This window comes from Dipodomys spectabilis, unplaced genomic scaffold (genome assembly GCF_019054845.1).
Source record: "Dipodomys spectabilis isolate Male_0828 unplaced genomic scaffold, ASM1905484v1 ptg000015l, whole genome shotgun sequence".
Classification (NCBI taxonomy): domain Eukaryota; kingdom Metazoa; phylum Chordata; class Mammalia; order Rodentia; family Heteromyidae; genus Dipodomys; species Dipodomys spectabilis.
In genome coordinates this window covers 8,955,477-8,972,986 of record NW_024870692.1, presented here as the reverse complement: position 1 = coordinate 8,972,986, position 17,510 = coordinate 8,955,477, and the positions used below count along the sequence as shown (strand labels likewise).

The 17,510-nt window shown below is 39.1% G+C and overlaps 1 protein-coding gene across 9 annotated transcripts in view; it reads right to left on the bottom strand.

Moving 5' to 3' along the window:
* Cspp1 (centrosome and spindle pole associated protein 1) overlaps positions 1–16,962 on the bottom strand; it is a 122,551-nt gene extending 105,589 nt beyond the window's left edge. For all 9 annotated transcript variants that reach the window (XR_006145236.1, XM_042666373.1, XM_042666400.1 and 6 more), the window contains exons 1-3: positions 16,857–16,962; positions 7,873–7,981; positions 6,038–6,137 (exon numbers count right to left, since the gene is read on the bottom strand). Coding sequence is in view for 8 of the 9 variants with exons in the window: in XM_042666373.1 (XP_042522307.1) it covers positions 6,038–6,137; positions 7,873–7,971 (199 nt within the window). In the remaining variant the exon portion in view is untranslated. The remainder of the gene's footprint in view (positions 1–6,037; positions 6,138–7,872; positions 7,982–16,856) is intronic.
* Positions 16,963–17,510: the final 548 nt, after the last annotated feature.

Below are 17,510 nucleotides of genomic sequence, written 5' to 3'. Positions count from 1 at the left end.
GTACAGCCAAAAGTAGTAAAAATTTAAAAATAAGAACTGTAGGAAACAATTTTTCTACTTAACTAAATATTAAAAAGCATTTTAATTGGCTTAATACACTAAGGAACACAGTGAAACTTATTTGGCTGAGTCTTAAAATGGTTCTAGCAACAAGTAAAGCATTCCTGTCTTTTTAGGATCATTTGAAGTGATGTCACCTCAAATAAACATCACTTAAGCTATAATAACATGCCTCAGGCCAATTACAACTAGAAGTACTTTATTTCTAAAAAGTTGTGGGTTAAAGTAGTATAAACTAAAGCATACTTTTTAACATTAATCTTCAAATAAAGTACCCATAATAAACCCCATGACAAATTAGCATAGAATTGCTTTATGTATGGATGAATGTAAAGAAATAGCCACAATTAAAGGAACCTTAATATAAAAAAAAAGAATTGCTTTATGTAGCATCTTAAGCACTTCATAAAATCAGAAGAAAAAATGGCAACAGTAGGCCTTTACGTAAACAGTCAATTTGTGAAGATGTAACTACTTTAAGAACATTGTACTCTCTTGTAGTAACAAGGACCCATCTGTCTCATCACAAACTAAGTAAAAAAATAGAAAAGTATTAAGAATCTTACCTTTAACAAAATAAACCCACAGCTAAATTGTTAAAAAGGAATAATTATGAAAATAAAAATTAATGAAAACTTCCTTATATGTATTTTCTAAACTGTTTATATTAACTGAAATTTTTGCCTTAATTTTTAGTCAACCTTAAACCTTCAAAGCTCTATAGTAGGACTTTTTGATGCTCTCTTTTGTATTTTTAAATTACAATGTAATTTCTTTCTTCCTAATAATTCTTTTCCAGATTATGAGTATATTCAAAATGAATTTTTAATTTTTTGCTGTTGTTGGTATGGGGCTTGAACTCTGGCCTCGATGCTGTCCCTGAGCTCTTCAGCTCAAGGCAAGCACACTACCACCTGAGCCATAGCGGCACATCTGGTTTTCTGGTGGTTAATTGGAGGTAAGAGTCTCAAGGACTTTCCTGCCTGAGCTGGCTTTGAACCATGATCCTCAGATCTCAGCCTCCTGAGTAGCTAGGATTACAAACATGAGACACCAGTTCCCAGCGAATTTTTAAATTTTTGTTTTGTTTTTGTATTGTCGGGGCCTTGCACTTGCTAGGCAAACACTTTACCACATACGGCAAACTCCTAAACTATTCTGCAGATAGGAGTCCCTTTAATACTCCCTTTAATTAGAGTTGGCCTTCCAACTACATCTCCCTCCCACCTGGGAATACAAACATCTACCAACACACTCAGCTTGTTTGTTGAGATGGGGGTCTTCCTAACATTTTCCCCTGCTGATTCTGACTTTTGCCTCCCACATAATTGATACCAAAGGCACACATCAACACAAATGACCATGAAAAGCAGTTTTTAAATGTCAACCAGCTAAAGTTGTTCATGTCCATATTTCAAGCACTTGGGAAGCTGAAGGTATAAAGGTGGGCAGGTTGAAGCCAACAGTGAGATCTCACTTAAAAAATAAATAAATAAATAAATAAAGCCAGATCTACTGGCTCATAACTATAATCCTAGCTTCTAGGAAGGTGGAATTTGGGGGGACAGAGGTTCAAGAACAATCCTGACAAAATGTTTGGGAAACCCCAACTCAACCAATAAAAAGTAGGGTGTGGAAATATAAATAGGGGAATCAAGAGTCCCGCCAGCCCAGGCATAAATTCAACACTGTATTTAAAAGAGTTAGGGGCATGGCTCAAGGAGTAACATGCCTGCTTAGTAAGTACAAACTGAGTATTGCTCAGTATTGTCAAAAATAGTAAGAACAGTAATAATAATCTAGCCATGTAATTTCTAGTAACAAAGTAAATCTCTTTACCTTACTTTGGTACTGTAATATTTGCTTTGCAGAGTTCCAAAATGATGACTTCAAAGCATGAGAAGTAAAATGAATCTAGTTAATTTTGGAACTTGAAATGTTGATCAATGGCATTTTAATTTAAGAAGGAAAGAATTTCTAGAATTGGTAATTTAAAAAATACCTAAGGTGGTTAGAAACAGATGATGAATTCCTGAAGTATCAAAGTTAGATGTTAAGCAGCTGAGAAAGAACCAGGAAAAAAAAAAAAAGAGAAAATGGAGGAGATAAAGATAGAAAGAAAGAAAACGAAAGGAAAGAAACAAGAGTAGTCAAGCATCTCCAACACCACTCACAGGCTTGGTGACTGGCCATTACTCAAACAATGCAATAACTAAGTCATTGTTACCATCATAGTTACAGTTTATAAAATCAAAATTAACAAGAAAAAGTAGGTAAGGCTAAAAATCCAGAAGAAACTAGATAGAAATTTCCAAAAGGTCTTCCCCAATGGAGTCATATAGGACACATTAAATGAAGACTGTACCAAGAACTGATCATAGTGACCTCTGACTAGCACGTACCAAAATTCTAGACTCTCCAGAAGTAAGTATTCAAACAGTTTTGGGCACAATAAAACATCCTTGTCATTTAAGCAAACTTTTATAACAATATAGGGAACTGTTTATTTGCTAAATCCCAGGCACAGGCCAATCCTGCAAGCAGACTTTTCTAAGGATAGGCAATTCCAGGCTTACTGTGTTGTTCTCTGCACAGGGAGAGAAAAATAGGGGAAAGAGTACTGGAATAAAATAGAAAAAAAAAAAAAACATTGGGGAGGGTAGTATGTGGCTTTGAGACAGAAGACAATGGGATAAGACAGTGTGATATGATGTGGATTTAGGTAAATGTACAGCTAACAGCAGCAGAGCCCATCTGATGATGGAAGTAATTATTAAGAGGAGTTCCACAGTTCCACAGGAAATGGTCACTTATCAAACTGTTTTGCAGTAAAAAAAAAAAAAACTGTGTTTGATCATTTAAAGGATATATTCAGTTTATGTTATAAAGTTAGTCAAAGTAACTGCATAGTATTCTTTAGTAAGTCAATGTACATCAATAATAGTTTCAAGTCAGGCACTGGTGACTATGCCTGTAATCTTAGGTTCTCAAGAGATCTGAAATCTCATGATTGAGGTTCAAAGCCAGCTCAGGCAGGAAAGCTCATCAGACTCTGATCTCCAATTAACTGGCAAAAAACCAAAAGTAGATGGAGCTACAGATTAAGTGGCCTTGGGCAAAAAAGCTCAGAGAGTGCAGCCAGGCCCAGAGTTCAAGCCCCAGGACCAGTACAAAAAAAAACAATAATAATTTCAGTTGACAATTACAAAAAAAGATTCCATGGAAAGTAAATTCCCAAGGAAATTGACTTCATATTTGCAATGAGAATATAGATTTAAAACCTCTTTTTCAGGCACCTAAATAGCATGCACTATGCCAGATAATGGAAATATAATGGGAAGTAAATTGACATGATACTTTTATCAAAAAAGTGCAGAGACCTATTAGAGGGAGCTAAACTATAAATCAGAAATCTTAAGTGAAAGATAATAGCAACGTACTTTTTTTTAAAAAAAAAAATGTAAGTGGAATTAGAGTTAGCCAGTAGAATCAACTGTATTTGTCTAGTTCTTTAACATGGGGATCCTGATGCCTGGTCTCATGCTACCTCTGGGGTCTCTAAGATCATTCCAGGGTAGGGGAGGAGGCTTGAGGCACAGGAAGAAGTTGGATTCTGACTGCTAGAAGATGGGAATCAAGAATGACTTGCAGTCAACTTGCTGAGGTAGAAGCACTAGAACACTGCAGAGGATTATGAGTAAATGTTACATATGTTTTGAGCTCATGACATCCAGGTAGAGATGTTCAATAAGAAATTACACATTTATTTTATTTGAAGTTGATAAAAGAACTGGGACCTAAAGCTCACAAAAGAAATTAGAGTTGGAATAGCTTTAGTAAGTTATGAATACACTATAGGTAAATAAAGTTATATGAATAAATGCACAGTTACTTAGCAAATAAAGTGAGAAGATAGGCCTACATCAGAGTCCAAAGAAACACCAATGAAAAAACAGAAGGAATTATCTTTAAGTTATACTTTCAATAGTTTATCATTTGTGAACATAATGATCAAAGAATTAAGATAATTCTCAAAAATCAAAAAACTTCCTTTTAGAAGATGTAAAAGAGGAAGGGCAAACACTATTAAGGTCCAATTATGTATCAATTATCTTTTCATATACATTCAATAACTGCATCACAAGCACCTTTTAAGTCAAATGTTCATTAATAAACTAAAGAAACAACCTATGCCAGGTCCACAGGTTTAACATCCCAATTCAAACAAAGCTGTAACTCCAAAATCACAAAGTGATTCTGATTTTAATGACCTTCGTACTTGAGAAAAATCTACTCTTAAACCTTTTAAAAATTACCTCTTAGAATAACCAATTTTTGAACTCATAAAAATCTTAGCACCAGAAGATAAAGAAGCTGAAGACCTTAAAAATTAAGGAACTATATCAAAATATAACACTTTAATTCACCATAGATGTATATTAGCTAAACTTATAGGAAATCAAAATGTAAAAAGTTAACAATAAATCTGATATTTACAGTAGTACAGTCATTTTGAGGATTTTTTTCAGTAAAGTGATAAAAAGTCCATTAACTACTATTCAGTCTCCTAGACAACATTCTTTTTTATTTGGTAGTATACAAAAGCAAAGAAACTATTTAGGAATATACCTCTAACCATAAAATAGTCCAGATGTGAATAGCTTTGAATCAAATGAGAACAATTTTTCAATCAAATGAATCATATTTGACTTACTTCTTTGTGAAAGTTTTAGCCACCATCAATGATTCTCAACATGCATCTTAAAAATATTCCTATTTTCTTAAAAATTGTACCTACCAACAAATGATAAAGTTTCCAAATACATACTAAAACTATCATAAATCAGTATGACTATAGTATTTTTTTAAATTTATTTGGTACTAGAGCCATACCCCCAGGCCTTTGGTTACCTAGAGCCAGCTGGACTAAGATCTTCTCACCTACACTTACCATGTAGCTGTGATGACAGGTATGAGACATTTGTGCCCAGCTTATTTTTTGTGAAGAACTCTCATTAGCTTTTGTGTTTATTTTTTGCCCAAGCTGTCCTCAAACTGCAATTCTCCTAAGTGGCTGGGCATAATATTAATTTTTATATCTTTGTATTTAATAATACAATAATCTGTACATGATGGTCTTTAATCAAATGTTTTATATCTTTTAAGTATATTTGATTTTGAAATAAGTGTATTTTCTTCAACATACAAACACACACATACACATTCCATTCAGACTTTCTAATTAATTTTTAGTTATGCTATACAAACTTGCTGCTATGATTTCTATACATCTTTTTTTGCTGAGACTAAATCTTTTTTTTTTTTGGTCAGTTCTAGGGCTTGAATTCTGGGCTTGGGCGCTGTACCTAAGCTCTTCAGCTCATGGCTAGCGCTCTACCGCTTGAGCCACAGCACCACTTCCGGTTTTCTAGTGATTTATTGGAGAGAAGGGTCTCACGGACTTTCCTTGCCTGGGCTGGCTTTGAGCCTCAGATCTCAGCCTCCTGAGTACCTAGGATTACAGGTGTGAGCCAACAGTGCCCGGCTAGACCAAATCTTGAACTTAGAGCTTATAGATTTGAACTCACGTGCCTAGAGCTTGCTTGGCTCACTTGCTCACACCTATCACTCTACCCCTTGAGCCAGCCTGGCTACTTTGCTAGTTGATTAGAATCTTTCAGACTTTTCTGCCCAGGTTGACTTCAAACCACAATTTTCTGGTGTTAGCCTTCTCATAGGTAGTCATGAACCCCTGGAACCCAGCTTTGATTTCTTTAAATCTTAACTAAGGTAATACTAAGTACAAGGTTCTCAGCATAAGTTAAGTTTCATATGCAATCCATATTGTCACATTAATGATTCCAGAAAGTAAAGCTTTAGAATTTCAAATAAATAATTTCTTCTAACAAAGATAATTTTCCTTCAGAATGACCTGCTAAGACATCTTAAAGTTAGTATAGTGTGTCTTATAACATACCTAAGGACCCCTTGGTCTGTTGACTGTTTGGTGGTATGTTTTCCTTAGCCATGGAAACTAATACTTTACTATTTTCAGAAAGCTTCTCTGAAGCCTTTCCCTGAAAGAGACATAATGATTATAAATTAGGGGCAAGGAGTACACAATTGCAATTAATCAAAACTTTAATTAAATAGCTTCACTAAATTACATGGTAATAGGAAAGATTTAAATGTAAGGTTTGAGATATTAAACAAAGTTATGTGAATATTATAATAAATTTAATTCATGTACTTATCAAAAATGAATTCTTACATTAATGAGTAAAAGAATATATAAAAACCTATGCCATCAGAAAGCTTATAAATTGTTGGTAAGACACATAAGAAACATGATATATAAATTATGTGATATAAAAAGAGTGAACAGAGCAGGAGCTATGGGGAAAAGGTAGGATAAGGTTGGTAAGCCCAGAAATGCTGGAAGAGAGACTACAAGGCTTCAATGAGCAGATGATCTTGAACTAACACTTAAAAGGTTATTTACTATTAATATGAGGTTATAATAGGCATATTTAAAGCTATGTACTATACTATATAACTCCAAACACTGCATGCTAGCCTGCAGTGCCATAGGGTAATTAAGAGCATAGACTGGAACTGGATGAAGGTTGCAGTCCTGAACCTACCTGTATATACCTGGATAAATTACTTGTTTGAATCTCACTTTCCTGGTCTATTTTTTTAATGGCCCTTACTTCATAGGGATATTACAACTAGACTAAATGATACATATGAAATCCTTGGCATACCCATGTTCATGACAGATTATTATGGAAGGAAGAAAATCAAATATGATGGATTAGGAAATAAGCACTGCAGTCAAGTTAACAAGAGTCAAAGACTAGTTCTAACTCTTATCACCTTAGCCTCAGTATTTAATTCCCCATCTCCATTTACTCATTCAGACAATCACAACATCATCACTTATCGCAGATTACTATGAAATATAATCTTTTAGGACTATGTCTTGTTAATACTTAACACTCAAAAAAATATTAATTATGCAAGTAAAAATACTCCATAATTAGAATATCCAAATTATGATCTCAACTTAAATAGCTTTGTCCAGGACACATGCTGATAAATATTAGTAGATGCTAACACAAAGGTAAGACGATTACTTGAGCAAAGCAATCTACATGGTATTTCTATTATGATAGAGCATATGGCACAGATTTATCAACTTGCTACATACTCTTATCCATGAAAGATCATGACATATCTGTCTAATTTAGTACAGTGTTTTCAGAGCCTAGCAGTACCTAACATAATCTCAGAGTTTGCTAGACAAATTATTTCACCAAAATGAGAATAACTTTAAAACTTTCTAGACACTGCCTACAGAAAGTTGTAACAAATTAATCTTCAAAGCAAATAGTACAAAATACACTACCCAAATGAATTTACTAATAGAGATTTCAAAGAATTTCAAATCCATTAATCTAACTTCTTCACACAGAATGAGAACTTTCTTATACATCTGTGCTATATACATTCTATATTTCTTTGTACTATCTCCTAGTCATCTTAAGAAGCACATAACTATACACAAAAACTCCAGCAAAAGAGGGAAGAAATGCCCTAAGATGTAAAACACCACAAAAGAAAAACTCACCTCAAAAGCACTGAAATCTTGTCTGGGGTCAGGCTCCCAAGGCAGAATGAGAGCATAACCTAACTAAAGTGTATGTATAAAAGAGAAGATACTCATTTATAGAAAGGAATGTTTTGCATTTACAGTGGTGTAATCCTCAGGAACTATTTCAATAAAACATGTTGAAAGAAAGTGCTAACCTTCATTTCCATGTAGGGTGGATCACTTTCTAATTCTGCTTTGTCTTTGGCCAGTTTGGCTTTTTGATCTTCAATAAACTCATCTAAATTATCAGCCATTTTGCAGATGCTGGGAAAAAAAAGAAAAAAATATTGAATGAATACAACTTTATTACAGTTACTTTTAGCCTAATTTTTAAGATGAAGAGTTATTCTACTTTTCTCATTCAATCTCACTTACTAAAGCTGAGAACCTTAAACTTAAGATGCTGTTTGGAGTGGCTCACATCTAAAATCCTCTAGGTAGAGTCAGGAAGTACAATGAGGAGAACAGGTCAAGACTTCCCAGGCAAAAAGTTAGCTAGACTCTATCTCAACAAACAAGCTGATAACGATGCCCATCTAGAATCCCAACTACAAAGGCCATAAACAGGAAGATGAGGTTGCCCCAGGCAAAAACATGATCCCCCCCCCCCAATCTCAAAATTAACTTAAAAAAAGAAAATCCTGATCATAAACATTCCTGCCTTCTTCTCTTCTAATTCTGTAGAAAAGCCCAAAACAGTTTTAAAAATCTGATGAGGGGCTGGGAAGGTGGCTCATGGTAGAGCACTTGCCTTGCATGCATGAGGCCCTGGGTTCGATTCCTCAGCACTACATAAGTAAAAAGAAAAAAGCCGGAAGTGGCGTTGTGGCTCAAGTGGTAGGGTGCTAGCCTTGAGCTGAAGAGCTGAGGGACAATGCCCAAACCCAAAGTTCAGGCTCCACGAACGGACCCCACCAAAAAAAAAAAAAAAAAAAAAAAGAGTATTGTATTGGGGCTGGGAAGGTGGCTCAGTAGTAGAGTGCTTGCCTTACATGCCTGAGGCCCTGGGTTCGATTCCTCAGCACCAAATAAGCAAAAAAAGAAAAAAGCCGGGAGTGGCGCTGTGGCTCAAGTGGTAGAACGCTAGCCTTGAGCTGAAGAGCTGAGGGACAGCGCCCAGGCCCAGAGTTCAGGCCCCACGACCAGACCCAAAAAAAAAAAAAAATCTGATAAAAATACATTAATGTCTTAATGAAAACCATTATTTTGTGTAATATATGCTCTCAAAAAATTAAAATATGGGCTGGGAAGCTGGCTCAGTGGTAGAGTGCTTGCCTAGCATGCACGAGGCCCTGGGTTCGATTCCTCAGCACCACGTAAGCAAAAAGGAAAAAGCCAGAAGTGGTGCTGTGGCTCAAGTGGTAGAGTGCTAGCTTTAGCTGAAGAGCTGAGGGACAGCGCCCAGGCCCAGAGTTCAGGCCCCATGACGGGACCCAAAAAAAAAATTAAAATATATAATCATCACTATCCACACACAATGAATAGTAAATAAATCCTTAAAGATAAAAATCAAGACAAAACATCATTTCCCTCCTGCATAAAAAAAAGTGTTTTTATCTAATTTCTAACTTGCTGAAAAGTCACAAAAATGATACTAAGCATCCTTACACACTCTTTACTAATTTCTCACTGTTCAGATTTTACCCTGCTTTATTCTTTGCTTGTATACAGAAGGCCACGTCTATATGCATGTACATGAATTCTAATTCAGATGGTGAATTGCATATATTACAGCCCTCAGTATATAAACTCTTAAAGGATACTTCTTAAGAATTGAGTGGGGGGCTGGGAAGGTGGCTCAGTGGTAGAGTGCTTGCCTTGCATGCATGAGGCCCTGGGTTCGATTCCTCAGCACCACATAAGCAGAAAAAAAAAAAGCCGGAAGTGGCACTGTGGCTCAAGAGGTAGAGCGCTAGACTTGAGCTGAAAAGCTGAGGGACAGTGCCCAGGCCCAGAGTTCAGGCCCCACGACCGGACACCCCCTCCCCCCAAAAAAAAGAAAAAAAGAAGAGGAGAGTAAAGATGCAGACAAGAATCCACTGTATTAAAAAAAAAAAAAAAAAGAACTGAGTGGGAGCTGGGGATGTCATTCAGTGAAAAACTACTTACCTCGCACGTGAGGCACTAGATTCAGTGTCTAGCACCACAAGAACTAGGGTTTTGTTTGTTTTGGCAGTACTGAGTGTTGGACTCAGGGACTTCCTTGTACTCTCTAGGCAGGTGCTCTACCACTTGAATCATAGCTCCAATCCTTTGGACAAATTTCTTACATAACTTTGATTTACCAACCTCAGAAACACTGATTTTTTTTAATGGTCTATTTTCCAATTTTATCAGCTGGCCCATATGGGTCTTTAACATCTTATTTTTCCCTTTCCCCAATTGAGGTTCCAGACTAGGTTAGGTACTGTACTTCATTGTTCTGTCTCTTCAGCCTTCTTTAATTTGGAACATCTTTACAGCCTTCATCTCTTATGACATTAGTATTTTTTAATAAAATCTACCTACTAGCCACTTTTAATAAACCATTCCTAATCCAGAGTTTGACATTAGTCAAAACATTAGTCCTTAATGACTAAATTCAGATCATACATTCTCTGCAGGAATATTACTTATGGAAAGTTTATCTGTCTCAAGGTATCACCAACAAAAACACATAATACCCACTATATGTTTTATCAACTGTTCAAGAAGTTGCCTGACTTCTCTACTATTATTTCCTGTAGTTATAACAATCTGTGAGGAAGATTATGTAAATACCCTACTCCTGATCAAAATTTTCCTATCAACTGTTGATTTTTTTCTTTGGTGCTGATGCTTCACATTCTTGCTGAGCTTCTTTCCTTATAGCTGGCACTTTCACACTTGAGCCATGCCGCCATTTCCACCTTTTAGCTAATTAACTAGATTTGTCTGTTCTTCTCAGGCTGGCTTCAAACCACAATCCTCAGATCTCAGCTTCTTGAGGAGCTAGGATTATAGTGTGATTATAGTGACTAAGCCAACCTGATTACAGAAATCTATGAAATGCTACTTCCATCATTCTCTACATATTTATTTCCTTGTTACTGCTAGCAAGAGCCCTTAGAGTTCATCCCATTTAATTTTAGCATTCTTATCTGTGAAATCAGGAATTTCATTTTTAATAAGCCCTGGAAGTGTTTTGGGGGACTTTTTGTGTGTAGGTTGTGGGGATTGAACTCAGGACCTGGGGCTATCCCTAAGCTTTTTGCTCAAGGCTAGTGCTCTACCACTTTGAACCACAGCACCACTTCTGGTTTTCTGGTAGTTAATTGGAAATATTCTCACATACTTTCCTGCCAGGGCTGACTTCAAATCACAATCCTCAAATCTCAGCCTCCTGAGTAGTTAGGATTACAGGCATGAGCCACCAGGCACCCCACTCTGGAATTGTTTTTAAATTCTTAAGTTATAGTTTTAAATGAGAAATAATTTATGTCATAGAATTCACTCAATCTATGGATAAAGAAGATATAAAATACACACTATGGAATATTACACAGCCACAAAGAAAAGTGAAATGTCATTTGTAAGAAAATGGATGAAACTAGAAGATATCACACTGAGCAAGACAAGTCAGGCTCAAAAGAACCCAAAATACCATGTTTTCAATCATATGCGGGAGTTAAACCTAAAGGACATACATATTCATTGACATGTACATAAGTACATATCATCATCATATATTTACTTAGATGGTCAAACACAGACTGCTCAGAGAGAGAAGAGAGAATGGAAAAAGAAGAGGGTGAACAACTTTGTAGCACATCCCAAGTATATATGAGAGCAGCACAGAGAAAGCTAATGATCAACAGTGGGTTGGGGGGGAAAGAAAAAGACACTAAAGGTGGGTGAGGACTAGCAGGAAAGTTATGATGATAGGGAGAATAAAGGAGCTTGAATATTGTCCAAGTAAATTATGTGCAACTATGAAAATGGAATGCAATTTTAAGGGGGTTGAAAGATAAGGAGTATGATAGAATGCAGTATAAATTCCCATACACCAGTATAATATAAGCTAGTTAAAAAATTCACTTGTTCTAATGAAGAGTTAAAATGAGTTTTAGGAAATTCTGAGTGTTCAAATATTATGACAATCATGTTTTATAATATTCCATCACCCAATAAGACAACTAGAATAGCCCTCTGAGCTATAAGGTCAACAAAGATATCATGGGAGAGGGGAAAAATACAGATCAACTCTCAAAGACTATGTGGTCATTAAGAAAGAAAAGAGAAAAAGTAAGCCTTGCCAGGCTCTAGTAGCTCACACCTGTAATCCTAGTTACTAAGGAGGCTGAGATCTAAGGACTGTGGTTCAAATTCAGCCAGGGCAGAAAAGTCTGTCAGACTCTTATTTCCAATAAACTACTCAGAAAATGCCAAAAGTGTGCCATCCTGTGGCTTAAGTGGTAGACCACTAGCTTTGAGCAAAAAAAAAAAAAGCACAGGGGCAACACTCAGGCCCAGAGTTCAAGTCCCAGGACCATCACACACACACAAAAAAAGTAGGCCTCGCTCATCTCTAAAACCCAATAAATATAAAGCAAAAATTTTAGAAACTAAGTTCCTTTGCTTCATCTCTCTTACTTTTTTATTATCTTTAAGTAAGTATAAAAAGGGGTTTTCAGCTGGGCACTGGTTGTTCACACCTGTAATCATAAATTCTTCAGGAGGCTGAGATCTGATGGTCATGGTTCAAAACCAGCCTGGGCAACAAAGTGCATGAGACTCATCTCTAATTAACCACCAGAAAACTGGAAGTGGCACTGTGGCTCAACGTGGTAGAGTGTGCTAGCCTTGAGCAAAAGAGCTCAGGCCCCCTTAGCTCAATCCCCACAACTAAAAAAAGGGGCGTGGGGGGGGGGGGGGGTGTTTCAACTCAATTTATGAATACAGCACATCTCTGTGTGTGTGTACACGAGCATGCATGCACAAGCACTAGTACTGGAGCTTGAACTTAGAAACTCCCACTCTTCCTTAGTTTCTTTGTTCAAGGCTGGTACTCTAGTAGTTGAGTCTCACCTCCACATCTGGCTTTCTTCTAGTTAATTAAAAATAAGAGTCAAGGGACTGGGAAGGTGGCTCGAGCGCTTGCCTTGCATGCCTGAGGCCCTGGGATCGATTCCTCAGCACCACATAAGCAAAAAGAAAAAAGCCGGAAGTGGCGCTGTGGCTCAAATGGTACAACACTGGCCTTGAGCTGAAGAGCTAAGGGACAGCGCCCAGGCCCAGAGTTCAGGCCCCACGACCGGACCCCAAAAAAAAAAAAAAAAATAAGAGTCAAAAGGGATTTCTGACATGCTGGCTTCAAACCATGATCCTCAGATTCAGCCTCCTCCATAGCTAGATTAGAGGCATGATCCACAAGTGCCTAGTAATACAATATATCTTGATCAATGTTACTCCTTCCATCAACTTCCCCTCCCCTCCTCTTATTCTAACCCCACCATCCTTTGTTACCTGATTCCATTTTTACATATATAGGTTGAATGCTATGAAGTCAACTATTTTGTTTTGTTTTGTTTTTTGTTGGTCGTGGGGCTTGAATTCTGGGCCTGAGTACTGTCCCTCAGCTCTTCAGCTCAAGGCTAGTGCTCTACCACTTGAGCTACAGCGCCACTTCCTGAAGTCAACTATTTTAAAGAGCATAGCTAAACTCCTAGTAAATGAGGTAGGAAAAAAAGGAAATGATCCAGAAGTAAATACTGAGCAATGGTCACTTGGAGAGAAAGAAGTTAAATAAAAGTAGAAAAATTAAAAAAAAAAAAACAAGAAATAATTAAAAGGCAGAGGCATGAGGATGGTGAGTTCAAAGCCATCTCATACTATATAGTAAGGTACAGGCTAGCCTGGGCTACAGGGGATATCTGAGATATCAAAGAAAATAAGGGAGACAAACATGAGACAAACATGAATGGTTCGTATCTGTAATCCTTGCTACCTATGAAGCAGAAATCAAGTGGATTAAAGTTCAAGGCCAGCCAGGTCAAAAAGTTCACCATCTCAATCAATAGCTATTATAGGCCTGTCATCCTACTACACAGGAGGCTGAGCTGGTGCTATCAAGCTATCCAAGGCAAAAATAGGTCACAAGGCCCCATCTCAAAAAAAAAAAACAATAGATTTAATGTTTAGGGAACAATGAATTTTTTTAATGTAAAAGGCAAGTTTTATATTTAAAAAAATATGGAGACTTTTACCAGTAAAGCTGTACATAAACTTTCTTCCATTATTTACTTTCAAAAACCCAAACCAACAAAAGTTAATGTATTTCAGTTATTATTAACTTGCTTATTTTTTAATATATATTTTTATTGTAAAGATACTGTACAGAGGGGTTACAGTTACATGAGCAAGGTAATGAGTACATTTCCTATTAAGCATTGTTATCCCCCTTTGTTTTTCCTCTACCCTCCCTTTCTTCCCCACCTCCCCAACTCCTCCCCCCACCAACTTGCTTATTTTCACAGAAGATTCTTCCTATCAACTATTCAGAACACTCAAACAACCAACAAGTTTTTATATAGCAAACTTTCTTTTGTTATGGGGGGGAGGGGTGTTGTTTGGTTTTGTTTTTAGAGACAAAATCTGACTATGCAATCCAGACTAGTCTAGAATTCACTTTGTACCCCAAGCTGGCCTTAAACTCTCAATCTTCCTGCCTCAGCCTTCCAGGCTAGCGATTCCAGGAGTGTACTAGCACAATCATCTAAAAAAAAAAAAAATACTTCTTAAAATTCTAATTGTCCTAAAAATTTTGTCTGATAAAAATGAGAATAATGTATATTGCTTGCTGTAGGAGTTAATACAGTATAGAGCAAAACCATCACTGATCTAAAAACAAGTCTCTTTTACATTTCAAGGTTTCCATACAAACCTACCAGGAATGATTAATTTAGCATACTCATTTAAATGTTGTTTAACCAGAATATGAAAGAAATCCTTCTTGAATTTATATTTGTACCTTCCTGCACTATAATTTAGCATCAATTATAAATTCTAAAATGGATTTAATTACCAGAAACTACAGTAATAAAGCACACTTTTTCTTTTTTCTCCTTTTTGATGGTGGGGTGGGGAGGGAGCTGATCCTGGGGCTTGAACCTGGGGCCTAGGTGCTGTCCTGAATTTTTTCACTCAAGGTTAGTGCTCTACCATTTGAACCACAGCACCACTTCTGGCTTTTTAGTGGTTAATTGGAGATAAGAGTCTAATGGACTTTGCTTCTCCAGATTGGCTTCAAACCACAATCTTCAGATCTCAGCCTCCTGAATAGCTAGGTGTACAGGCATGAGCCAACAAGCTAGACTTCATATGTCAGGAAGGACACACCTGTAGTCTCAGGGTGTCTCAGGTAGTTTCAAGGCTGAATAGCATATAAGTATGAAGTGGGAAAAGGTTCCTATGGAAGAGCACAACTTACTCTGTCTGGTGGTTGTACCCAGGTAGTAAAGTTCTCTAAATGTTGCTAAGAAACAAATACTTTGTTTCCTGGGGTGGGAAAAAGAGGAAGGATGGAGGACAGGATACAAAGAGAAAGTGCTCCAGTGGTAGAGTGCTTGCCTGGCATGCATGAGGACCTGGGTTCAATTCCTCAGCACCACATAAGCAGAAAAAGCTGGAAGTGGCACTGTGGCTCAAGTGGTAAAGCACTAGCCTCGAGCTGAAGAGCTGAGGGACAGTGCCCAGGCCCAGAGTTCTGGCCCCATGACCGACAAAAACAAAAATTAAAAAAAAAAAAAGAATTAACTATGTAAACCCACTCTTGAGAGTTTTAACAACTATTGGTAATACATTATTAGTGGTGATTAAGGGCAGCAGCCTTTCATATATGCATAATTGTTAAAACATTTGCTAACTCAAATTTGTTTACTACTCAGGAAAGTAGGTATGCTAATTTAAAATAATGAGATTTGGATTCTAATCGTTAAATCCTATTTGTCTGAAAAATCTCACTTGAGAAAAATGAGTCCTGAAAACATCTGTTTCAATTTACCTTGTCTAAATCCACCTGCTGCCTGGCAGAAGATCATCTGTGCTGCAGAAGATCCAAAAACGTCTTCCCCGTTGAGTATTTCATCAGATATCTAACCACCACAAAGTCAGAGGAAAAGGACAATGGAGAAAAAAGCATCCTACTAGTTTCCAGGAGATTCTGCCTTGCTTACTCACATGGCAAGCCGTTCTTCCTCACAAAATAGAACCACCTCAGGATAACAAGCTTGTGGCAAACAGACTCAGTTTTTGAGTCTTCGCATTGTGTGGTGTTTGAAAATTAGGTGGTGGTTTATTTCAAAATTTAGTCTTCCCCCAAAATCTATAACCTTGGCAAGCAGCCCCTCTCTAAGAGGAGTCCCATTGCTAACCCTTAAAGAAAACTGGGCTCAAATTCCAAATAAGAAATCTAACAACCAGACAGAAGGATGAAGTTCTAGCTCCGGGGACCAGGCAATTACAGGGGAGGAAAGGGGGTAAAAACAGCACCAACCTCAAAGATTTATGGTGAAGACGAAGTAAATTTTAGTAGCAAAGCAAGGGCGCAAAGAGATCGTGCCCGGATGCCGAGGCACTCACACGCCAACCATTAACCAGCCCTGCGCGGTGAGGGCGCCACGCAGGAAAGGATCCACCCCGCGGTAGACCAACAGCCGGGCCTCGGAGAGGGAGGCTCGCGGGAGCGCGGGCACGGCCCGCACAGTCACCGCCGGCGCCCAGGACCTCGGAGGCTCTCAAAAGCGTCAACGCGTCGTCAAGCAACCGGCTCCCAACAACACCCGCGACAGCAGCGACCCGGGTGACCAGGGAGTCGGCGCCGCATAACCATGGCAACTGAGAGGAACGCCCCCCCCCCTTCCCCAGCGAACTCCCACCCCGGTCTCCCGGGCACCGCGGCCCCAACAACAGCCACGCAGACTCCAGCTCCCGACACCGGTCCCGCCCGGCTACCGCCAGACGCCGTCCGCTCCCCAGCCCCCAAGCCCAGGCCGCGTCCCCGGACCGGCTGCTGGGAGGACCCCGCGACTGCGACCCCGCAGGATCGCCGCTCGCCGCCCGCCGACCAGGCCGCCGCGAGCCCCCGCCGCGGCCCTGGAACCCTCTCAGCAGTGCCACCCACCTCCAGCCACATCCCGCGGGGCTGGCTGCCTGCCTGCGGCCGGAGGACTCTCACTCGGGAAAGCGGCCTCGCGTCCGGGAGACGCTCGACTGGGGCTCTCAGCGGTCGAGAGAGGTGGCAGCGGCTCGCCCGGGGCGGGAACACGGGGACCTACGGGCGGGCCAGTCGCTCCGCCTCTCAGCCACAGCCCTCCACGCGCTCCGCGCCAACGGCCCGACCTGGCTCCGCCCCCACTGGCGCCCCGGGCCACGTGCGAGGGCGCCCCCTGCAGTCCCGGAGGCTGCGCAGCCGCGGGGCTTCACGCCGCAAGGTGTCGGGCACCCTGGCAGCTGACAACCACCTCCTTCCCGTGCTGAGCCTTACCATAGGTCAAATCCATTCCAACCCCCTTCCCTCTGAGGGGAGGGGAAGATTTGGGAACAGTGTCAGAGCTAGGAAAGAAAAAGGGGAAGGATAACTCTTGCATTTCTATCCAATTTTATTACTCCCAGCTCCTAAATCTAGTCAACTTTGTCCTGGAGTTCCATTACCATTTCAACAAGTTACTCAGCTCCTCTTAATCCAGAGTGGCCCTAGGCTACCCCTTGAAAGGGATTGCTAGCTTCCCAGTTATGTCTAACTAATAATACTAATATATCCTAAGGGTCCTAATTT